Here is a 27014-nt window from a genome sequence, read left to right on the forward strand (position 1 = left end):
AATGACCTTCACTGATACTATTATGGTATCAGAAACATGTTTTACTGACACCGAGTTGTAGTTAGCATAGCCCGTGCCATTGTTACACTGACAATAGTTATTAGTATCAGCAATTTTGTGTTACAATGGTATAAAAAAATTTTGATTATAAGACATCACGTAGATATTGATTGTATGGTATCAAAACAATATTGATGCTATGACATCAGATACATATTGATTCTATGGTATCAAAAAAAAAATTGATGCTAAGACATCACTCACATAATGATTCGAAAGTAGCAAAAAAATTGTGATTTTATGGTATCAAAGAATTTGTAACTTGTTTGTATCAAAGAAATTCTAATGTAATGGTATTAATCAAATTCTGATTGTATAACAATAGTGTTACAGGGATGCTAATTTGGTGTCACATTTTATTTGAGAAAATAAAAAAATAAAATTTATTTGATGCATAAATCAAATTTGCAGCTGATTATGAATGCTATTGTAAGCTCCATTTCAAACATACAATGTATCATAATCATCCAACAACATAGTATCATCCAACAATACTAGAATTAGAATTACAAACTAAAACAAACAATAACCAAATCAGTGCACTTTTGGCTAAACAAGACCACAAGTATCATAAACATTCAAACATGCACAAATTTGTTCATCTTAAAACCGAAAACAACAAAAACCAAATCGTTTGAATGAGTTACAGCATAAATCAGTAGCAATGATCTTCAATGAAATCAGCATAAATCAGCGAAAATTAGCAGCAACCAGCTTTAAGTCAAAAAAACAGCAACAACATTCCCTGAAAGTATAAAGGAAAAATAAAGGCAGCAACATTAAATATCATTCTAATATAAGCTTGGTGATAGAAAATTTATTTATTAAACAATGATATGTACCTATTTTCTTAACTGAGTGATTAAGTTACCCACATAGGCAGCCCGCTCATTTCGAACATTCATAAGATCCTTATCTGAATACTCAGTTATCCCTTTAAACTTTCAATTAAGGAAATGAAAATAATGTCGTACATAATATATTCATGGTTGAAAATAGTCAAGTAACAAAAATAAGATTTCAAACTTACATTTTCCTTCAAAATGTTCACATTTCTCACAAAATCTTGCATGTACTTCATAACGAAGTACCTAAATTCAAAACCACCTATTTGTTGGGGCACTGTACATTTATTAAATTAGTTTCACAACTGAAAACATAAAAAAGTTAAGTTACAAATTGAAACAAAATAGACAAAAATGTAATAAGCTCTTACTTGAATAGTTACCCATTTCAGGTTTAACTTAGTTTTGAACTTGATTGAATGATACATTCTAACTCCTCTAAAGGTAATAACCACAATGAATATAGTAACCATAATTTAATAAGTAAGGTATATGAAATATTAAAATAGAAGTCTACATAAACTTAACTAATTGATTATTTGCTCCAAATTCACATCAATCTTTTCTCTAATTGTTAAATCCAAATAATAGACAATAGAGACTAACATATCAATTGCAACTAACACCCAATGATTACTACAATTCAACACCTAAATAGTAATATTAGTAGCCTGATAAATCGATTATCTCAATCAATAAAAATAATTAGAATAAAGGAAGTGAAATTGCATGTGAATGGCCTTCATTGGAATTCTATGAAATGAAACTCCAAAACCAGACCATACTCCTTGCTATGAAAGCAATCATCCTTTTATTCACCAACTCAATGCAAAATACAAGACACATTAGAACAAAATGGCAAAGAAAGTGCATGCTATTATGTCATGGAAAGTAAATTTTAATGGATTAAAAACAACTTATTGCCTATTAGTGTAGGAAAAAACTAGAAGACCTTACCCTGCATTATATATGATTAATGTAATTTGTCCAGGTAGAGCTATTCGCAATAATTCAGATATGTGACGAGACTTTTGAGTTATATATTCCTCTTGCGGTTTGGCTCTACCAAGCATCACCTGACCAAATCCAACGGGAAACATCCCTTCATCATTCTCCATTGACTCATGTAAGTACCTATGATATGGTACAATATTAATAATTGAACGTCATTGTATACGATGAATAAAACATGACAGTTATATAATGTAAGATTGTAAGACAGCGAGTTACCTTGCCCAGAGGTCAATCACTTCATTCCGCAATGCAGCAAAATCAATGATCACTTGACAAACATCCTTTGTCAATAGGGTTACAGTTTGATAACCAAAATGGATTCATCATGCTCAATTAAAATTTCTTTACGTAAAAAATTTTCAACCATAACCGAGAACATTTTTATTGCTGCACTGCTATTTTTTCTCTCCTGCACAGCTAGCCTAGTGTTCTTCTGCATTACTAGTTTTCTACTAGCTTTAGAACCAAGACAAAAAAAAAAAAAAAACCAAAGGGTCTTCTTGTTTCCTTTGCTGGTTTGGAGTTCGGTTAAGTCTAGGAGACCTTTTTGGAGTCCTTTTGGGAGTATTCCTTGGAGTCTTCTTCTTAGTTTTAACTGAAGGAGTTACTGCCAATTTTCTTTCATTATGAGAATCTGCCTCCATCATATGTGCAACTTATTCAAAATATAAAAATGACACAGTAATTAGTTCAATAAAAATAATAATTAAGTGCAACATAAAGTAAAAAAATAAAAGTCAAACAATAACCTTTTTTTTGGCAGTTGATTGACCATTTTTTGGGGAATTATTGTGCAAATTTTATTGAACTTGTAAGTGCACGAATCTATTGTAGTATAGATCAATGGTGACGAGTGTCGATCCCACGAGGAGGTGGATTTTAATTATATATAGAATTAATTTTCTATTAAGGTGATTGGATTTGTGGTGGAAGTGATTTAAATTATTCTAAAATTCAAATTAAAATGATGGGAATAAATTGAAGTGAAAATCTATTAAAATTACGTACTTGGGTATTTTGATCCGCATCAACATGCACCATGGGCTAAATATTTCTTATTAATGCCAATTAAATCATGAGGGGGGATTCCACACCTCATGAACCACACTCTAATCAATATGGTGTTAAGGGCTTATCGTGCCAAATAATAATAACCTTGTACTAAGGAGCCGGTGAAAGCAGGGCAGTATCTAGACAAGATTATTACTATTTGTCAACGAAAAGTCAAAACATCCACAAAAATTAGAAGGGAAGAAAAAGTAAATTTACCAATTAAAGCCCATGACACATGTTGAGACTTCACCTTCAACCCAAGCTTGAAAGAAAATTAGCTACTCATAATTGAACTAGGGGTAAAATGGGAATTTATTAAAATACGTAGAAAATACAAGAGAGAACGAATTACAGAAAATGGAGCTCAAACATGAATTCAAAGATGCCAAATTAGGGGGGAGCCTCCTTTTTATAGATACACTGAGTAAATCATGGCCATCGGATTAAAAACATTTTGGATGCTCAGGATTGTGCCACGTCATTAGTCAACACTACGCGGTTTGACCATGAGGTTTGAATAGTGACATGGTTTGACCACACGGTTTGAACAGTCAGGCGGCTTGAATAGTGACGCGTTTTGGTTGAAAATAATCATGTGTATTGCATGTACCATACGCACGATTTTTGGTCCACTAACGTGCTGCCACGTCACCGATCAACAGTGCATAAGAATTTTAGTCTAATGGAATCGTGACACCTCATCAGTCAATGCCATATCATCGGTCAATGCCACATCATCGTTCCGTATGTGTGAACAGTAACTTGGACAGTACCGTAATGGGAATAGTACTGTACATGTGAATAGTGTCATTTTTCTTTTATGCCCCTCCTAAGGTTTTTGACTGTCCTAAATTCAAAATTGTTGTCTGTTTTGCTATCTGATCTCTCGTTTATTGTGAAATGACCATGATGCCCCTAAAATACATAAAATACTTAATTAAAATGAAACACACATAATTAAATCACAAACGACTTAAATAAATAAAAATAAGGGTGTTAGTAAGACTTGAAGTGTAAAATGATGATTTTCTCCTTTATAAATATACATTTTCTAACACTCAACACACCCCTCAACCAGTTTATTGCTAGTCCCTAGCAAATAAAGCAAAAACAAAATTCAAACAAAAAAAAAAAACAATCGTGTTTATTCAATCAGACTAATGATAGAAATCAAATAAAAGTATAAACATTATCTCCAGTCTAAAGAAACATCACACCCACGTCAACCATCCACATGAATCAGCCCAATACACTTTGATACAGCTACTTTCAAGAAAATTAAACCCAATGAAAATAGTCACTTCAATAAATGCTAAATTTGAGAGAAAATAATAAAGAAGTAATGTCACATGCTCTCACCAAGATGAAAAAAATATGCTCACAGATTAGAAATAATATGATCTTAAGTCAAACAAAAATGCTAGTCAACCTAATTTTTTTTTTATTTTTTATGCATTACTACATTTTTTTAGCCCATATAACTAGAATCTACTTCAGACTATAAATTCCTAAAATCAAGAAGGACTTTTATTAGAACGTAACGTAGGCTAGGGAAATGACTAACAAATGAGGGGAAATAAGGAAAATAAAGTATATGTTTGAAAAAAAGTAGAGATCTTTTGGAAATTTCAAGGTGAATTTCACTTATTTATTATTATTGTTTTTTTTCCTTTTTTCTCTTTTTTTTTGAAACAACAATTATTATTTTTTTTTTGGTTTTGTTTGGCACAACTTCGTTGAACAAAATAATTATTTATATTTTTCTCAAACATAAATAGGTGATGGAACTTGTAAGACATCGGATAATACTCCAAATTAGAGTGGGTCAAGATGATAAGTTGACAAAGAATTTTTTTTTTTAAAAAAAAGGCTCAAAAGGGTTAACTATGAATATTTCATAAAAGGGATGGCTAGAAAGGCTCAAACGGGTCAAAGATAGCCTTTCCATTGTCTTTTAGGGCTCTAAATAATCTTCCATATCTACTAGTTAGATGGACCTTCAGATGTAGCAACACATTTTTTTCTTTTTTTTATCTTATAATTTGTTTTAGAGAGTTGACTCAAAAGAAATCTAGAAATCGTATAAAATAATAAATTGATAAGTTGAATGAAGAATGGGCAAAAAGAGTTACTCTTCAAGAAAAATATCGGGCTCAAAAACTTACTTGGTATTCATTATGACATGTGCATTCTTTCAAGCAACTCATATTTGTCTCCGACATCAACATATAGAGTAGCAAACATAGCGTAACATCATTTAAGATCAAAGATAATATAAATACTAAAATTTGAAAGTCATCATGTCATCCAATATTAAAAGAATTCACATAATTTTTTTTTCAAATGACAGTCTACCCCCCTACCGATTTTAAACATGAAAAGAAAATATGCATGCAGAAAAATGTAAATGATGCAGAAAAACTAATTAGAAAAGTTACACCTAAAATGATAGAAAAAGAAAATGGTTTTTTTTTTTAACTAAGAAGATGCGTTTCTAGAGTAACTACACTCCATATTCAGCCATCTTCGACTCAAAAATTTGAAAGTGTATATTTATAACTGAGAAATTAGAAAGAATTTTTTTTTAAACCAAACAAATGAATTTCTAGAGTAACTACACTCCATATTCAGCCATCTTCAACACAAAACGTTAGTCACGGTTAGTCTCTACAACAAAAAATCAATAAAAACTTAACCAAGATTCCACAATTGTCAACTATTCCCTCCCCCCAACCAGAATGAAACATTATCCATAATGTTTTAAAGGAAAGAAGTAGAGTTTAGAAGACATCACCTGAGTGGTGCAACAAAGAAGAAAAATATTTACAAGCAAAGAGTTAAATCTAATTTGCACTTCTTACTGCGACTACTGTTACCATTATTATTTGGACACTCCAACACAAAGGTCCAGGGGTCTGGCTCTGGTCTATAAGCTTGTAACAAATCAAGTAGCTCATTAGTAGCGTGAGCACAAATAAAAAGCTTTTTCGTTGTGGAAGGAATGAAATAGTTTTTTATTGCATGGTTAAGAAATGCGATGAAGCCATCATAAAAGTTATTGACATTTAACAAACTGATGAGTTTATGATGAATGTGCAGATGGGCCCAAGATGCTAATGTGATAAGTGCTTCTAGAGTTACAAGATCTCCTGATAGGAAAATAAAAACATCAGTATGATTAAGCATTTCGGTGATTCTCTCTTTCATACCTAAGACGACTAATTCTTCTTCAGTTGGTGAGTCAGACAAATTGCCCAAAGGTTTTAAGGCTCTTGGGATGATGTCTAACACTTGGCTTCCTCTGACGAAAGCAACTTCTGAGACCAATTTGGATAACCCTTGGTTACCTCCTCCATACACCAAGTGTAATTTCTCTCTGCTATGTTTCGACCAAGATTTATGGTTGCCTCAACGAACTCTTTATGTTTGCCATAGTTAAATCCAAAAAGTACACAAATGTTCTTGAATTGTTTATTAGGAGTAGCTGCCATTGGGATACTTCTCAAAAATAATTTGTGAGTGCTTAACAAAAAATCATATTTAAGAATCTTGGTGACAGTGGGTTACAGCTGTGTATAAGGTAGTATGTCTATGTCAATTAACACGTAAAGTACATGGCTCAAGAGTAAAAAAGAAAACAGTAAAAAAGAAAAAGCAAACAGTGATAAAATAAAATTATTAAAAACAATAATGCAAATGATAAAACAACAGTGAAGTAAAAAGATATTTACAAGTAGTTGCGACTGTGGCTCACATCTTGCTCTGGTTTTACTTCCAGAAACAGCTTGAACGCCCTCTATGGGTCAAGGATAGACTTCTCATCCAGTTTTCTTGTAAACTGGCAAACAAGGTCGTTTATAGTCAGAATCCCAAGACTATATCGCGCATGCTCTTTCTGGAATAATGGCCATAACTGGAGAATCGCTCCTTGTACATATCCATTGGGATGCGTTTCAAGAGACAAAAGGATATCATCCAATGACTTCTTATTTAAGCCATCCCTAATGAATTGAATCTTATATTCCCTATTATCACACACCATTCCTAAAGAACATGGTTTTTTATTGCATCTCATTCTGGCACACTTATGACAAGCAACAGAAATTCTTCGAGCTCTTCGTTTTCTTGCATAATTTCTTTTACCACAACCAGGCATGTATGCAATAAATTTTGGAGGCAACTCACCTGCCAATCGTACATTGGCCTCGATTAACCAGTGAATGTCAGTAGGTATGTTATCCTCATGAGCAATCGCATGCGTTCGGACCGAGCTTTATAGATTGTAAGGAGGGTATTCTGAGGAAGTGAAGGGAATCGATTGTGAAGATTTGCTAGAATCTCATTTCTTTCCATATCTTCGCTTCAGAATGTCAATTATTATGAGAAACTAAAGTAACCGACTTGATTGTCATGGAGTACCGTTATTCGCCACTTAACCGAGGTAACAAACTAAAGCACACAAACAAAGTAACAAACTAAAACACACAAAGAAAATCACAATCATCCTCTTATTGAATTTACCTCAAGCTCCAACTGGATTTTGTAGACACCTCCCTCAATGTCTCTGAGTTGGCTTTCTAAATCCTCAAATATAATGTGTTTTACAAAATCGAATCTGCCTTTTGAGATGAGATTTTATACGTTGAAGTGGTCTAAAAATGTCCAAGAGGATCTGTTTAGCTGAGGCACTCATGATTAACAATGATAAGAGAAAACTTAATGGTTAAATAAACACACTTATGCAAAAATAATTTCAATTAGCGAAAGAATAGTAAAAAGAAAGATAAATAAATCACCGAAAAGAAAAAAATCTCAATTCAAATCCGGTGGTTCACTCAAATTTATTTTGGTGTTCTCTCTATGTGGTTGGTACTCTAGATATGACTTTAATCTTTAACCATTAACTTTAAAAGTGACATCGTTCTTTAGGTCTTTAATTTCAATTGCCCCGTATGGAAAAACAGTATGAACAATAAAGGGGCCAGACCATCGAGAGCGTAAATTACTTGGGAATAGGTGCAGGTGAGAATTGAATAAAAGCACTTTCTGACCTAGAGTGAAAGATTTTCTCATAATTTGCTTGTCATGAAAGACTTTCATTAGCTGCTTGTAAATCTTGGCATTTTCTTATGCATTATTGTGAATTTCTTCAAGTTCTGCCAGCTGTAATCTTCTTTCTGAGCTAGCTTGTTGCATATCAAAGTTGAATTTCTTGATGGCCCAATACGCACGATGCTCGAGTTCTATAGGTATGTGGCAAGCTTTTCCATACACTAGCCTGTAGGGTGACATCCCAATTAGGGTCTTGAAAGCCGTTCTATATGCCAATAATGCATCATCGAGTCTTAATGACCAACCTTTTCTATCTGGTCTCACCGTCTTTTCTAATATGTGCTTTATTTCTCGATTGGAGATCTCAACTTGGCCACTAGTTTGCGGATGATATGGGGTCGCCACTTTATGAGTGATGGAATACTTTGCCAAAAGAGCTTGGAATGATTTGTTGCAAAAGTGGGTACCACCATCATTGATCATTGCTTGAGGGAATCCAAAGCGTGAAACAATGTTGCTTTTCAAAAATCCTACCACCACCTTGTGATCATTGGTTCTACATGGAATTGCTTCCACCTATTTCGATACTTAGTCAACTGCAACCAATATGTATTGATGGCCAAAAGAAGGGGGAAAGAGACCCATGAAGTCGATACCTCATACATTAAAAATCTCAGCCACTAAAATTGGATTTAGTGGCATCATATTCTTTCGTGTAATGCTCCCCACTCGTTGACACCTATCACATGAAGAGAAAAATGTGTAAGCATCTTGAAATATAGTTGGCCAATAGAAACCACATTGTAAAACTTTAACTGCTGTTTTCTTAGCACTGAAATGGGTTCCACAAGCTTGTTTATGGCAAAATGAAAAGATATTTTGAAATTCATTTTCTAGGACACATCATTTAACAATTTGATTTACACAATATTTGAACACCTAAGGGTCATCCCAAAAGAAATTCTTTATTTCTGTAAAGAATTTAGCCTTGTCTTGCTTGGTCCAATACTCTGGAAGTTGACCTGTAATAAGATAATTAACTATATCAGCATACCACAGTAATACTTCCACACTTATTAACTGTTCATCTGGAAATGATGCATTCAATGGTAATGGTTCCATAATTGTGTCAAAATTGAGACGAGAGAGATGGTCTGCCACGACATTTTTTGTTCCTTTCTTTAATTCTAAGTCAAATTCCTGCAAAAGTAACACCCAACGAATTAGTCTAGCTTTTGCATTTTTCTTTGTGAGAAGATATTTAAGAGCAGCATGATCTATGAATACAATTATTTTACAACCAATGAGATAAGATCGAAATTTCTCTAATGCAAATACTACTACTAGCATTTCTTTTTCAGTAGTTGAATAGTTTAATTTAGGGGTGGGCAAAACCAAGTTTGGGTCAACCCGATCTTGTTTCGGGTTATTCGGGTTAGCCAAGAATCAATCCGAACTTAACTCGAATTATGGACTCGACCCAATCCGACCCGAATCGGGTTGGATTTAGAACGGGTCAGATTGAGTTCGGGTCAATTCATGTCAGTAGGTGGCCATAATAGTTGGACAAAGTTCGTGAGCAATCAGCTGAAACAATTATCTGATAGTTTTTTTTGTTCTAATTATTATATCATTGTTATATACAAATATCAACTACGAAAATTGAGTCACAACAACACTACAAGATTCATCGATTCAATTATTAACTACAAAAATTGAGTTCGGTTCAGTTCAAGTCGGTTGAAATCGGGTCCAGTCGGGTCGAGTCAATCAGGTCAATTCGGGTTAAATTCGGTTAATGCAATTTTGAGCTTTTTTTTTCTATTTTTGTAGGTTTTATGATAGTTTTAAGACATTTTTCTTAATTGTAGTCATTTTTACTAATTTTCAAATGAAAAAAAAAAAGAAAAGAAAATGCTATTAAATCAAATGAATAAAGTAAAAATGCTAGAATTGGATTATTTGCCTATTGGCTTGGAGGGTAGGATTTTAGGACTATTATTTGCTCAACCAACAAAGTCTAAACTTAATAAAATTTAAAATTAATACAAACTTACAAAGTCCAAACTCCAAAGCACAATTTCCAAATAATGTCTTTGAAAGTTTGAAACACAAACTCATAAAGTCACAAAATTTAAACATAATTAAATTATTTAGAAACACAAATCACAAAGTTCAAAGTTCAAACTAAATAGGCTTTCTTGGTTCCTCCACCTTGGTTGCTCCATAGCTCCATGCAAACACTTTGACAAGTTCTAAATTCAAATTTTTGAACTCCAAGTTCAAGTGCCGATTGAAAAAATGTACAATAAATATTTTTTTTAAGCCGCATTGCAAATGAACAAACTCAATTCATATAAAAAATTGAGCAAATAAACCAAATTCATAAGGTTACACATCAAACACAAACACAAATAAATAAATCTAATTCATATCTTTAATTGAGCTAAAGGGGTGTTACAATATTTCTAATTTCTATTACATCATTATAAATTTATAATTACAAATAAATATATATGTTTACCAAATTTTTCAATACACACACACACTTGATTTTATATATATATATATTTATTTATTTTATGGCATTCATCACCAAATCAAGTTAATAATATTACTAGACAATAATAACATTCTATCAACTTCAACTTGTCTAACTAAAACAATTACAAATTAGACTTAAAATTTAAAACTATAACAACTATTATTATAGTTTAAATTACAACCAAATACTAATAGTACTATAATATCAAATTATGAATAATAATATATATTAAAAGTTACCTTTCAAACATTCATAACGCCAATGTCGGCGCTCACCGCTTGGTGTTCTTGAAGAAGGAGTCTACATTGAACAACCGTTGAGCTATGAAGTGAGAGGGCATGAAGACAAAGTTTTGAAATTGAATAAGGCACTTTATGGGTTGAAGCAAGCTTCAAGAGCATAGAACAACAGAATTGACTAAGTACTTCCAAGAAAATAGCTACACCAAATGTTCCTATGAGCACGTTTTATATGTTAAAGTCAAATATAGAGACATTTCAATCGTTTGCTTGTACATGGATGATCTTATCTTTACTGCAAGTAATCTAAGCTTATTTCGAGAGTTCAAGGAAGTAATGGCGAAAGAATCTGATATGACAGACATCAAGTTGATGGCATACTATTTGGGCATTGAAGTCAAGAAACAAGAAGATGGCATTTTCATTTCTCAAGAAAGTTATGCAAAGGAGATACTCAAGAAGTTCAAGATGAATGATTGCAATCTAATAAGCACACCAATGGAGTGCAAAGTCAAGCCATCCAAGTATGACGAAGGAGAAGAAGTAGATCCAACTTTTTTCAAAAGCCTTGTTAGAAGTCTGTGTTATTTGACATGTACGAGACTTGACATCCTTTATGTTGTTGGACTTGTGAGTCAATACATGGAGAATCCAAAGATCACTCATTTTAAGGCTGCAAAAAGAATCCTTCGCTATATCAAAGGTACAATTGATTTCGACTTGTTATACGCATTTTCTAATTACTACAAGCTTGTTGGATATAGTGATAGTGATTGGGGTGGAGATGTAGATGATTGAAAAAGCACCACCGGATTTATGTTCTTTTTACGAGATACTGCTTTCACATGGATGTCAAAGAAGCAACCAAATATCACACTTTCCACTTGTAAAGCTGAGTACGTAGCTGCTACATCAAGTGTTTGCCATGCAATTTGACTTAGAAATTTGCTGAACGAATTGGGTTTGCCACAAGTAGAGCTGACCAAGATTTGTGTGGATAACAAATCAGTAATTGCTCTATCCAAGAATCTAATTTTCCATGATTGAAGCAAACATATTGACACTTGCTATCATTATATAAGAGAGTGCATCACGAGAAAGAATATACAAGTTGACTACGTGATGACAAAAGATCAAACAACTGATATCTTCACCAAACCACTCAAGGTAGAAGGTTTTATCAAATTCATAAATATACTTGGTGTCATAAAACAAGTTTAAGGGGGAGTGTTGAAAACAATAAACTTGTTTTACACAAATAATTCATTTAAGTGGAATAAGGTGTTGAGGTGTACATAGCCCTTCATCATTATGCTCCATCATCATGGTCCTACTATGCTATGTTCATGACGCATCTAATTAAGTGGATATTAGCTTTATACTTTGGATGCCATTAAATGATTCCTTTAAAGCATGTTAGGTAAAGTGGTGCTATGATGAAAGCTTGGTGGAACATGTTAGGTGATGTGTATTGTTATGATTGTGTTTGTGTTTCATTCACTATCAATACCTATGCCATTTGTGTTGCATGCATCAAGTGCAAGAAGAACAAAGCATAAGAAGCAAAATAGCTTCTAAGAGTGACTTATGAAGAGGGTATGAATTGTTCTTGTAATGTTTTTGAGCTTTCTCTAATAAAATTTGTGTTTTATTCTTTAAATTCTCCAACATACCCTATATATATAATAATTGATAACTAAAATAACTTTTATATTATTGATTTTATTTTGTTGTTTTGTTATATCAATATAATTAGTAATAATAATAATCTTGTTAAATTTAGAAAAATTATCTATGCACCACATTTCTTTTGTCATATGTATATCTAATCACCATAAAATTTTAACATATATTTTGCACCACTTTTATTTTTAAACTTGTATCAATCAACCACTTTGGCACTAAAAATAACCATTTTACCCCCTAAACGAATTAAAAGACTATTTTATTATACAAAATTTTGAAAATAAAAAAACTATAATTATAAGAATACCCCTAAATTCAATAAAATAAAAAAACTCAAAATCTAAGATGATAATTTTTAAATGAAATTATAATTATAAAAAATAACATTTTGTAATTATAATTTTTTGTAATTATAATTTTATTTAATTTTTGTAGTTAAAAAAAGTATAAGGAAGTTTACAAGAATTAACATGAAGAGGATAGCTCCCTATAATTATTGTAAACTTCCCAATAATTAATATTAAGAAACTTCACCATACAAATTAAATGAAATTATGATTATAAAATATTAATAGGATAATTTTTAAATGAAATTATAATTATAAAAAATTAACATTTTGGATTTAAGATTCATTTCTTTTATTAAACTCAGGGACATTCTTATAATTATAGTTTTTTATTTTTAAAATTTTGTAGAATAAAATAGTTTTTTTTTTTAAATTCATTTAGGGATAAAATGGTTATTTTTTAGTGTCAAATTGATTGATTGATATAAACTTAAAAACAAAGGTGGTGTAAACAAATTTTTTTGGGTGGTTTGAGAAGTGTCCAAATATACCAAAGGGAAAATTTGGGGCCAGGGGATAAATTTTCCCTTAAATTTAATTTATTTTTATTTCCTTATATTAATAAAGGTTAATTTTGGCTTTTTATAATATATATGAGAATATATATGGGGTATTAGGTACAAAAGTGATTCTCAAAATCAAATTTTAGAAAAATTATTCCTTCTTTACTTTTCAAAATCTCTGTAAAATAAGGTGATTTTGTTAAAAGTAATTTTTAAAAAATTTTACCAAACACCAAAATTAACTTTTAATTTCAAAATTATTTTTTAACCATCTAAAAGTAATCCAAATGTGTCCTGAAAGCCTCACTATTTTTAAAGAATAAAAAGATTGAAAACATTATTGAGGCAAATGAATTAATTATAAGTTATCAAATGTTTTAAAAGTTCAACAGTTTATTATTAAAGGATGGGTTAATTTTTGCCTACCTCATAAGTTTTGACAAACGTCAATGTACACCGCCAAATGATAAGAAAAGAATTTTCAATAAATTGAAGGTTTTAAATGCTACTAAATTTTAAAGATAGATGCACCATCAAAGAGATTATAAGAGTAAATTTTTTTTTTTTTTTTAATGTAGACCACAGATTTGTTTTTTTTTAAAAAAAAAGCGATAACGATGAAGTTGCGGTGATGGGGTTTAGAGACACTGAGAGTTACGTAATAAACTCACCTGCTGAAGAGGGTTTAGAGACACTGAGAGTTATGTAAAATCACCTGCTGAAGAAATTAACTACAATACACGAATTCGAGATTTGGGGTGATGAAATTACAATCAAAGTAATTAGAGTTTAACTTATATATGTTCAGAGAAACAAACTAATTGTTAGATAAACTTGTCCTTAACAGTAAATTTAGTTGTGGTTATTTTAAGAATCAAGAATAAAATTTTTATTGAAATTTAAGTGTTCTAAGTAATTTTTAGCTCAAAAAGCCATACATATAATTCAAATAATGTAGTGCATTTAAATTTCTTTGGTTGAGTTGGTGATATGTTTCGCTTGCACTTAAATAGATATTTAAAATAATAAGGAAATTCATACAATAAAATTTGGAGGAGTGAGTAGCAAGAATTACCTCAGAATTCGTCGAATAACAGTATCATAATGCATATATTAACTGGTTTGATACTAAAAAAATTTAACGTGTAATTAACGAGCACGGGTATCCAAAAAATTCGCGTATTAGAGTTTAAAAATCCCAGCATTACATATATAATTTATGAATTATGATCGATGTTAATTTTTTTAATATTTTATGTATGCAATTCAAATAATGTAATGCAATCAAATCAATTTCGTTGAGGTGGTGATACCTTTTGTGTGTATTTAATTAGATATCAAGAATAATACGCAAATTCAAAGGGCCGTAGGATTACAAACTGGAACGCATGGTCTCCAAAATGTTTCATTGCCCACATCCATAAGTGCAATCCCCCTTGTGCTTAAATCAGCCCTGAGCTAATCACTCATTGAGAAATCTTTGTTTTTCCTGGCTGTTGTTCTTTTTCTCAATCATAAACAGCACATCGGCTTCCACCAGTCCTGCTCTCTTTAATGCCTTGTCTTTTAACTGCTGCAAAACCTGTCCAAAAACATTTTTGTTCAGCTCTTAAATGTCAAATAAATGGAGAATATCAACAAAAACAAGCAAAAGGATCAGAAAGGCCTCTTGACCTGGGAGAAACCGCTGCGTGGCAGCAATCCCAGAACTTTTAGTACTTCTTTAACCTTGTTCTCTATTTTACGAAGAGACCGAATCATGACTAATTGCTGATTCTTGGGTTGCTTCTTCTGCAATTATAAACCAAAAAAAGGGTTTTTTTTTTTTAATATTAAAAAAGAAAGTGTTATTCCACACATACAAACACTGACAAAGAACGGGGGGGGGGGGTCGCATTTCCCACCCACGTACCCAAATGAGTACCTTGAGCATGTTCAAATGACTGTTTATGAATTTCAAGGCATCTTGGAAGGCACCAGTTAGAAGGTGTGATGTGTTCAAGTCATCTGACATTCTTGCATAGAATTCATCTTGCAGATTCTTGAAGCAAAGTTGAGCAGGAGCGCTGATGCGATCCTTTTCGCCATCATCTTCTTGGAATACGTCAAACAAAGCAACTTCACAATCTAGCAATGTCTAAACTAGTAGAGCAAACTCAAATGTATTAATATAGGTACAAAAATGTACATGCATCTTTCAGTATTTGTTTCCTCCTGACTTCTGTAGAGTAGTAATTTCAAAGAACAGATAAACTTAATAAACACGAGTTATTCATGCATTCAGGTGGTAATTGATGAAAACAAAGTATGAGATTCTATCTAAACTAAGTTTCTCGTACCATATCAGTTAACCGATTGCAATGTAGAATAAACAAAATCTGCTAGAAATTAAACAAGAATAGAAGTGGGTGCATATAGATTAAGATGCCAGCAGAACTTGGCAAACAATCTAATGAAAAGTGTTCAGTACCTAAATAAGCTTCAAACCTGATATATGTAAAAAATAGAATCTGATGCACTTTCCAGTTGCATGACTGAGTAATGGAGGAGAGAACGATAGTGTGCACTTATTAAGAAGTGTCTCAAGGTTAGGGGATGATATCGCTCAGTAATCTACAAAAGTAAGATGCGTCAAACACTAGTACCATGAAACTGCAGCTCACTTTGAAAGAGCAGACCAAAGCAGGCGCTTGGCTCACCTGGCGAATTGTGAGAAAATTGCCCGATGATTTTGACATTTTCTCATTGTTGATAGTCACATGGCCATTGTGCACCCAGTACCTTACACAGCTCTCTTGGCAAGCAGCACGATTCTGGGCAATCTCATTCTCATGATGCGGAAAAATCAAATCAATTCCACCACCATGGATATCAAACTTGAAAGTCAAATAACGCGCACTCATGGCACTGCATTCTATGTGCCACCCTGGTCTTCCTTGACCCCATGGGCTGTCCCAACTTTTCTCTCCAGGCTTTGCTGCCTGCAAAGTTAAGGGGAAAAAAAATCAGATTATAAATGACCAAGACAAAATGTCATGTCCAAATTGTTTTCAAGCAACTTTATTCGGCTTCCCACCCGAGTTTGATTCCTGGAGGTAAGGGCTAAAACAAATCGATTTGGGCTTCACCCACCAACACTTACCTTTAAAAGCATATTTAAAAAAATAACCAAAATGTCAATATTTAGCAGCTTCAATAGGAATATAATATTCAAACCTTCCAAAGGGCAAAGTCAGCAGGATTACGCTTTCGAGGGTCAACAGCTACACGCTCACCAGCTCTATTGTTTTCCAACCTCTGTCTCGATAATTGGCCATAGTTGGGAGACTTTTCAACATAAAAAAAAACATCTCCCTCAACCACATATGCACAGCCATTGTTGATAATCTACATGATACAAAGAGTGCTTAAAGGTAGATCTATTATATTCCTATAATCACCATCCATATTGTAGATCGATTTCTATTCAATTTCTATATTTACACATTATGCTGCAAATCAGTATGACCGAGAGATTTCTTAAATCTTTCTAAGGTACTGTTGATAGAAATAGGCTACTGCTGATTCTCTCGTTCAAGACTAAGAACAATTCATCACTAGTCTTAAATTTTTATTTGCATAAAATAATTCAAAACAAGACCTTGCCTAAATTATTATGATACCTAACAAAACGTATCAATGGATATCATTGTTATATTGCAAAGTTGGTTTTACATATATCAAGTCATTCATGAAGAGGGAAACTTTACCTCTGTGCTATTATAAATAATGACTCTGATGTATTCTAATTATTATGTGATGTATAATGTATTCTAACAATACCATATATATTTTAGATTGTAGATTGCCAAGCCACTATTAAAAGAATTATGAGAGACAAATAGAGCATAAGTACAAGAACTGTTGGACAATAACAAACAGTGAGATAACAAATTAAACAGTAGCTAACCAACGAAAACCAGCTACTGGAAATTTCAAATGAAATAACAGAAAGCAAAACCAGAAGAGAGATGAAACCGAAACGAAAAAATAAAATGGAACCCGAGGCCTGCACAAGACAGTCTCTTTAAAACAGATTTACCACCTCGTTGGAGTGCTTAAGGTCTGCTGGTATCTGTTTCGCAGAATACAACGGGTATGATTTTCCAGTCAAGAACAGGCTGGAAATTCCGGCAAACCACAACAGCGAACTCGATCAGAGAAAGACGAAGAAGGATGAAGGGAAAACAAGTGTGGTTTGTGCTGGTTTTTCCAAGTGTGCAAAAAACAAAAGAGGAGATGCCTTTTTATAATCATGTGAGGATGTAACAGCTGATTTGTATTGAATTGTAACGTGCCTAGCTTGCATGGATGATTTTGGGCTGACATTCGTGTACGCAGGACGCACATGAGTTCAACCAAATCGGTCTTGGATTCGCACCCCCCCTGCGCACGCGCGTGTGGAAAGAGCCTCTATCCTTATAATTCTTATTCATGCTGGTTAAGTGTTTATATATAAATACTAATTCCTAGGCTTCTTTTTCCTATGTGGGATAAGACTCATTTCCTTTCAAATTTCCAACTTCAAGGGTGAACTTTGAGAGACAATTTCTCATTCACTCAAGCGCTATTTTGAGAAAATAAGATTATACTATTGAAGTATCAACGGAGTAGAATCCGAACCTCACAATATTTTCCACTTTCGTTAAGTGGAACCCACTCAAAATGTGCCGTCAAAATAGCATGTTATGCTATTTTTTCAACAAGAACAAACCAGGGTTATCATATCCGTGATATGTTTCATGTGTCCAGACACACATGGCTGTTTGGTGGGAAGGCGGCATTGTAGATCACCCATGTCATTCAGATATTCTTCACAATATCGTTTACTCAAACTTAAGGAATCTTCCCCGAGCTCATTTGCTTGATGAATTATCTGCATAGGTCTACTTATTAGCAACTCTACAAAATAATAAAGAAAAGAAGAAAAAAAGCTCCCGCCCCCCCAAAAAAAAAACATAGTAGTCTCACAGAAACATTTTATTTACCCAACCAATATGTAAAAGCGTCCATTAGGAGAAGACTGATACGTAACACAAAAATAGATGTCCATGAATTGTTAAAATTCGAAAAAGGTACATAATCCATGCTTTATATGATCCAACTAGTTGTGTTTAAGAAGTGCTTCATGGACCATTCATGAAAATCACAATGCATCAAATCAATGTTATCTCCATTGATTTGTAAAGTTTTACTACATTACTGATTTTTCACATGTAATATTGTTTCCTCCTTCCCACAACAATGTAATAAATTTCAATTCAACATCTATGTCAAATACATATTTTAAAGAACCACTCTACAATTGACCCATGAAAATTTCAGTTTAAAACCATGATATACAGTCATCCCAGTATATTATTTAGAATGAAGATTCTCACCTTGTCGTCTATATCAGTGAAATTTCGAACATAAGTTACTTCATACTTTAGATGTTTTAAGTATCTGCAAACTCGAAATCACATCAACCAAATTGTAGTTTCATATATCAATTGTAAACCCTTTTAAAATTATTTCAAATACATAGAAAACAAAAACACAAAAACAAAAGAAATACAAAACAAAACAACCGCACTTTCTGCACATATCATGCCCATTTAAAAACTCGATTATTTGATCCACTGAGAGAAACAAATGAATGACCCAAAAAAAAACCGAAAAGAGGGTTAATCCGTAAAGTAACTAAATCAGTATTAAGTTGCATTCAAAGCTTCAAGTTCCATATCTTTCCTCTATAAGATGATCCAAAATTGCTACTCTTCCAGCCAAATTTAAGTACATTTTAGGTTGACAAAATTAAAGTATAAAAGTTGTCTACAAAGAACCGACCTCATAACATTGTATAACTCCTATCACGTGTGCATACATTTTCATGTAAAAAAAAAAAATACCAAAACTGTACCACTTATGCTGTCCACTCACACACCGTCCACAATTTTGCACAACATAAATCATATTGCTCTCCTAGGTGTATTGCGTCATAATAATTATTTATGGTTTGGATTGATTTCTAATTTTATCAAATAATATCAAGTTCAGATCATCTTTTTTGGGCTAAAGTGCCAGAAATTCCATTCGGAGTAGATTTAGATTTTGTTTAATTACTCACTAGACACATTGAATCAACAAAAGCTAACATCTATGTTAAAAAACTCGTCTTTTGATAAAAAACCAGTTTAGCTGAAAAAAAAAAGAACAATTGGCGTGAAGAGCTCATTAATCTGACAAGAATTACCGGTAAAGAATGTCGAAGGAGATGGCAGCACGAGCATGGCCGAGATGGCTGAGTGTGAGATTTTTAGATCATTTCAAGCAATGAATTGTAACTATTTTATTGAGATTGACAATGTACAAAGTTACTGATATATATAGCTGGTTTGCTTAAAGTGTGTAAGCTTGGTTTTAATCACAGCCACTAATCTATAACTAATTTGCTACATCACATAATGGCTTTGGAATCTCTGTGTAACTGTTTTGCCAGCTAGAATATTCTTCCTCTGCACGTGTGGATTGCATCACCTTGCTTGTGTGAGCATCTCCCTTAGTTATCAAGTAAACTCCAGCTGGCACTCCCACATGAGCTGATCTAGGTTCAGCTTCATTCTCAAACTTAACATCCCTCCTCAAACTTAAGTCTCTAGGAGAAACTTTAAGTTTGTTTCTGAAGTAGCTGAACTTGGAGTAAGTGAGTGGTTTAGTTAACACATCTGCTGTTTGATCACTGCTAGACACAAAAGCAAACTCGATTTCCTTCTTTTCAACTTTATCCCCGATAAAGTGAATATCTATCTCTATGTGTTTAGTCTTGGAATGAAGGACTGGGTTTGTAGCAATTGCAGCTGCAAAATACTGTCACTTAGTAGCAAGGGAGTGCAATTAAGTTTTATACCCAGCTCTTTCAGTAATGAACATATCCATGTCACCTCTGCACTTGCTAGAGCCATGGCTCTGTATTCAGATTCAGCTGAAGATTTCGATACTACACTTTGCTTCTTTGAACTCCAGCTGATCAAGTTGTCACCCAAGTATACACAATATCCACTAGTGGATCTTCTATCATCAGGGTCACTTCCCCAGTCAGCATCAGAGTAGGCTATAAGATCAAAAGAATCAGATTTCTTGAATGTCAAACCATAGTCAATTGTTTCCTTTAGATACCTGAGTACTCGTTTACAAGCTGTCCAGTGTGGCTGCAGAGGATTGGACATAAACTGACTTAACTTGTTAACTGCATAAGCAATTTCAGGCCTAGTCAATACAGCATACTGCAGCCCTCCAATGGCTCTTTTGTATTGAGTTAAATTAATATATTTTTCTCCCACATGTTTGCTCAACTTTTCAGTGGTTGCTAATGGAGTATCTAAACCATTACAGTTCTTCAAATCAAATTTAATAAGCAGCTCCTTTAAGTATTTGGATTGTGATAACACCAGAGTATCTTCATTCCTTGTAACTTCAATACCAAGGAAGAAGTTTAGCTGACCCAAATCTTTGAGAGCAAAAGCATTCCCCAGATTACAAATAAGCTGCTCTATTTCAACATTGTTACTCCCAGTGACTATGATATCATCCACATAAACTAACAAGATAATCAGTTCATTTCTATTTTGTTTGAAAAATAATGAAGTGTCTGATTTTGCTCGACAGAAATGCCATGATTCAAGCACTGGCCTTAATTTATCAAACCAGGCTCTTGGTGTCTGTTTCGAACCATAGAGAGCTTTCTTCAACTTACAAATATATCTCGGGTGATTTGCATCCACAAACCCTTCAGGCTGAGGCATATAAACTGTTTCAGTTAACTCTCTATTCAGAAATGCATTATTAATGTCAACCTGTCTCAACTTCCAGTTGTTTATTACAGCCATGCTTAGAACAATTCTTATAGTAGCTGCTTTTACTACAGGGCTGAAAGTCTCCTGATAATCCACTCTTTCAGTTTGCAAGAAGCCTTTTGCTACTAACCTGGCTTTGTATCTGTTTACTGTTCCATCTGGGTTTTGCTTCACTCTAAAAATCCATTTATTTCCCACAAGCTTCATATGTTGTTCTGGTGGGACCAATCACCAGGTCTGATTCTTAATCAAAGCATTAAACTCATCCTGCATGGCTAGCTTCCAGTTGCTATCACTTAAAGCTTCAGCAACACTTGATGGTATTTCTAGAGACAAGGCTTTTTTAGTGTTGTAAACTTTAGGTTTAAAAATTCCAGCTTTGGCTCTGGTTATCATAAGATGTGAGGGATTGATGTTAGGAGTGGTTTGAGTTATTTCAGGACTTTGCTTTTGATCTTCAGTGTTTTCGGGTGCAACAGAATAACTTGAGGTATCCTGGATTTCTGAGTGTATATTTGATATATTATTTAGCTCTGGATGAATTTGGTTTTGATGGTTGTCAGGATCTTGATCATTAGGGAAAGTAAAATCTTGAATTTCATTTTTAGATGAGTTTGACCTTTGTTGTTGGTGCCTCATGACCATGACTTTCAGAAGGAAAAGTCACTGTGATGAATTTGCTAAATGAGTTTAAAGACTCAGATAATCTATTCTGGTTTGAATCTATGAACTTTGGATCTATTTTGAGAGGAAAAGAACTTTCAATGAAGTTGACATGTGCTGCTATGTATATTTTTCCATTTGAGTTTAGACACATGTAGCCTTTGTGATATTGACCGAATCCTAGATTTACACATGTAGAAGTATGAAAGTTGAATTTATGTCTGTTGTAAGGTCTTATGAAAGGATAACACTCATAGCCAAATATCTTGATGAGAGAGTAATCTAGTTTCTTTGAATAAAGGGATTCAAATGGAGTCTTGTCATTCAAAATGGGTGTGCTGGTTCTGTTTATGAAATATGTGGCATTAGAGAAGGCTTCCCACCAAAATTTCAAAGGTAATCCAGATTGAGTAAGAAGAGTCAATCCAGTTTCTACAAGGTGCCTATATTTCCTTTCAGCCTTTCTATTTTGATGATGGGTGTATGGGCAGAAGTATTTTAAAGAAATGCCTTCATGTTTTAAGTAAGGCTCAAAGATTTTATATTCCCCTCCCATGTCACACTGTAAGGTTTTAATTTTCAGTTCAAGGTTTTTCTCAACTTGGTTTTTGAAAGATATGAAAGTTGTGAGTGCTTGTGACTTGTGTGTTAATCCATAAATTCATGTGTAACTGGTTCTGTCATCAATGAAAGCTATATAGTGCCTAAAACCTTGATTGGATTCAGTTGGTGCAGGGCCCCAAAGATCACTGTGAATGATCTCAAGAGCTTGTGATGTTTTTGTTTCATTGTGCTTAAATGACAGACTATGTTGTTTTCCACACTGACAGGCTTTACAGAAAGATAAACCAGATGTTTTATTTCCAAAAGAGATATTACAAACAGACAAGGTTTTCACAAGAGCATTGACATTGGGATAGCCTAATCTCTTATGCCATAGATCAAGCACTTTGTTTCTTGCACAATTGTCATTACAACTGACAGACAACATAGACTCAGGACCAGGTATTTTATTTACTGTAAGTAGACTAGGAGTAGTAGTTGAAGACAATAGAATTGACTTGAATTGACTGGAATCATTCCATACACATAAGAAAGAGATGTGCTTCCAAGTTGTGCATTGATTGTGGTAACAATTGAATCATATTCAGATCCAAGGCCAGCAAGCAAGCATAGCACAAAATCTTCATCACTCATATTATTTCAAGCAGCTCTCAATGCATCAAGAGTGGTTTTCATCTTCATGTAGTACTCATGAATGATAGTTGACCCTTTCCTGGTAGTCTGAATTTGAGTCCTCAGATGCAGAACTCTAGCTCTGGATCTGGCTCCAAACTGAGTTGCAAGAATTTACCACACATCTAGAGAAGATCTGGCTCTAACTACAGCACTAAGAACTTCTTCACTCAAGGTTGAAAGCAACCAGCTCATCAGCTGCTGATCATTTCTCCTCCAGATTTAGAACTGTGGATTTGGAGTTGTTATCACTGTTTGATCACTGTCAATATTGATCATAACTCGATTAAGTGAACTCTTTGAGCTATCAATCAAATCTTCCAGATCGTTTGCATTGATTGTTGCTATCACTTGAGAACGCCATAGCAGGTAGTTGTTATTAGTGAGCTTGATAGGCGTGTTGAAGACAAGTGAGCTGATAACAGAGGTGATACCATTTAAAGTTTGATTTGTGTTTATAATTAAGCTTGAAGCTCCATTGCTGTTTGTTTGATTTTCATTACTCGCCATTGTTGCTTCTCAAAGCTCTGATACCATGTGAGATTTTTAGATCATTTTGAGCAATGAATTGTAACTATTTTATTGAGATTGACAATATACAAAGTTACTGATATATATATAGTTGGTTTGCTTAAAGATCCAACTCAGTAACTTAGATTTACAAATTAACAGATGCAAGTAAAGTGTGTAAGCTCTGTTTTAATCACAACCACTAATCTATAACTAATTTGCTACATCACATAATGGCTGAGGAATTTCTGTGTAACTGTTCTGCCAGCTGGAATATTCTTCCTCTGCACGTGTGGATTGCATCACCTTGCTTGTGTGAGCATCTCCCTTTGTTATCAAGTAAACTCCAGCTAGCACTCCCACATGAGCTGATCCAGGTTCAGCTTCATTCTCAAACTTAACACATATGCGGTGACGCCACAGACGTACATGCCAACTTTGCTAGGAACAATTGGCGTAAAAAGTTCTTTCTGTTACGTCATCGAATTGTAAATCACCAAATCCATGTTTGGAGCTGCAGTGGTGGTTTCCTTTGATGTCTTCATTGTGAATTTAGAGAAACCTTAAACCTAAAACCTGACTTGGAAATTACACACCGAAAAGATGAAACATTAAACGAGTGTGGGTAAGACTTTGGAGATTCGAGTTCGGTTTGGTTTTTTTCAAAAACTAAACCAAACCTATTTTACGACTAGAACTTTTTAGAAACAAAGAATATTTATTTTTAAAAAAAGACCATATGCTCTGTTTCCATGTTCTTAGTTAATCTCCCAAGTTTAGATCTTTAAGCTAAAACACTTCCATACCATTAACCAAAGCTCAAGGAAGCTTCCTTTTATTTATATTATCATGGTCCATGGAACATGAAATACGACCAATGCAATGCCGACAAAGCCAAATCTAAAACCACCACACGATGCAAATAAACTTTATAAATGCACAATAACTTTTAAATCTGTGTATTTGTTAATTTTACACTCTCTACAAACTGAACCTGAAACCATTAGATTCGCATCTATCTTACACTCATATTTTACTATACGGTATAAAGAAGCAAGAGTTTGTCAATAGAGTAAATTTATGATGTTGGCTGTCGTAATCAAGATTCTAATAATTCTCCTGTAGTGATTTAGCACCCCTTAAGACTCAAGATGATAAACCACTGCCCAGGAGACTCTAGCCAAGATCAAACAAGTTGTAGAAGAAACCAAGCTTTGATATCAAGACTCCAACACAATTCCAATTAGCCCTAGGTTTAAGATTAATATCACAGAGTATAACCTAACCAAGAAGCAATTCACAACACACAAGAAACAAGATTTTACGTGGTTCAATTGTGCATGAAATGCACAATCTACATCCAGGGGAAAAGCCACAGGAAAAGATTTATTGATGAATCAAGAAGACAAATACAGAGCTTCTAAACAAGAGATTACAAGCAACAAGAAGAACTTCTCTCACTTCTCAATCTCTCTCTTATGCTCTCAATGAACCACACATCTTTCTCCCTCAACAACCAGTTTTATACTCCTGATGCTGAAACCCAGATTGCACAGAATCTGGACACGTGTGTAACGGCATTTAACAACCTTGATTCGCTTCTTCACAAGTTAGCTCACGTGCTCCACTTAAGTTACTCCAAAACGACAGCGGCTGAGTCGTTTCGTCTTTAAACTTAAATGCCTCGTGCTACACGTGACAAATGACTGAAACTATTTGATCCAAACGAAGCCATTTTGGGACTCTGAGTTTTCGATTCATTGCACTCAAGTCCACATTTCTCCACCTTGAATAAAAAACTCTTTTTTCCTGCTTCCTTATCCTTCTTCTTATCAACTTAGCGGCTGCTAAGGCCAGCTAAGTCCAAGCACATGTTGAACTTTGCTGAGGGAACCGCTTTAGTCAGCATATCTGCTGGATTTTTATCTGTATGCACCTTGGCCATCTTTACAGCTCCTTTAGACACTTCGTTTCTGATGAAATGAAGTTTTATGTCTATGTCTTTGGTTTTTTCATGGTGTGCAGGGTTCTTGCACAAGTGAATGGCACTGGAGCTGTCACAATGTATAGTCACTGACTTCTGCCTCACTCCCAATTCACCAAACAACCCCTGCAGCCATAAGGCTTCCTTTACAGCTTCTATGGCAGCTGTATACTCAGCTTCTGTGGTTGAGAGAGCAACCACATACTGCATAGTAGCTTTCCAGTTGATGAGGCATCCTTCATACATAAACATGAAGCATGTGAGTGACCTTCTTCTATCTAAGTCTCCTACATAGTCTGAATCAACAAACCCCAGCAGCCCATCACATCTCCCTCTGGATCTTCCATATACTAATCCCTGGCTTAAGGAACCATTTAAGTATCTCATGATCCATCTAACAGCCCTCTAGTGTTCTCTCCCTAGTTGTGCCATATATCTGCTAACTACACTCACTCAGTAGGATAGGTCTAGTCGAGTGAGTACCATAGCATACATTAGGCACCCTACATCATTGGCATAGGGGACATTTTTCATATCAAGCTTATCTTCATCAGTTTTTGGATATAACTGATTACTCAGCTTGAAGTGAGCTGCTAGAGGAGTTAGGACAGGCTTGGAATCCAGCATCTTGTAGGTTTCCAGAACCTTAGTCAAATATCTTTCCTGACTGAGAAATATTTCCTCCTTTGTTCTGTTTCTTTTAATTTCTACACTTAAAATCTTATTGGCAGTCCCCAAGTCTTTCATATCAAATTCTGAGTTCAGCATTACCTTCAACTTTTCTATTTCTTCCCTTCTTTTGCAAGATATCAGCATGTCATCTATATATATGAGGAGATTGATGTAGTGATCATCTTTCAGCAGCTTGAAATACATACAACAGTCATAGTTGCATCTCATGAATCCATTTGTTATCATGAACTCATCAAACCTGAGATACCATTGTCTTGGGGACTGTTTTAAACCATAAAGAGACTTTTTGAGCAGGCATACATGTCTGGGTTTCATGGAGTCCACATACCCCTCAGGTTGAGTCATGAAGATTTCTTCTTGGAGTCTTCCAAGCAAAAATGCAGTCCTGACATCGAGTTGATCAAGTTCCATGTCTTGTACTGCAGTTAGATCTAGAATCACTCTTATGGAGGCATGCCTGACAACTGGTGAAAATACCTCCTTGAAATCAACCCATTCCTTTTGTGTATGCCCTTTTGCCATCAATCTGGCTTTGAATCTTTTTAGTTCATCTCTTGTCAAACCATCTTTTATCTTAAATATCCATTTGCAGTCTACAACCCTCCTCTTATCAGGTTTCTTAACCAATTCCCATGTGTTATTTTTATAGAGGGACATAAATTCTTCATCCATGGCTTGCTGCCACTCCTTACTAAACTTGCTTTGGACTG

At 34.0% G+C, this 27014-nt stretch overlaps 1 protein-coding gene and 1 pseudogene across 1 annotated transcript; one reads left to right on the forward strand and one right to left on the reverse strand.

Moving 5' to 3' along the window:
* Positions 1–11144: 11144 nt before the first annotated feature.
* Positions 11145–11606, forward strand: LOC112097218 (uncharacterized mitochondrial protein AtMg00810-like). The gene has a single exon (XM_024181839.1). The coding sequence runs from the start codon at positions 11145–11147 to the stop codon at positions 11604–11606; it is 462 nt and encodes a 153-aa protein (XP_024037607.1).
* Positions 11607–14610: 3004 nt separating this feature from the next.
* LOC18040052 lies at positions 14611–24172 on the reverse strand (annotated as a pseudogene).
* Positions 24173–27014: the final 2842 nt, after the last annotated feature.

This window comes from Citrus clementina, unplaced genomic scaffold (genome assembly GCF_000493195.1).
Source record: "Citrus clementina cultivar Clemenules unplaced genomic scaffold, Citrus_clementina_v1.0 scaffold_6, whole genome shotgun sequence".
Taxonomy (NCBI): Eukaryota; Viridiplantae; Streptophyta; class Magnoliopsida; order Sapindales; family Rutaceae; genus Citrus; species Citrus x clementina.

What these genes read in the sequence shown, in the direction of transcription:
- LOC112097218 (XM_024181839.1), top strand. Translation starts at nt 11,145, where the DNA reads ATGGCGAAAGAATCTGATATGACAGACATCAAGTTGATGGCATACTAT.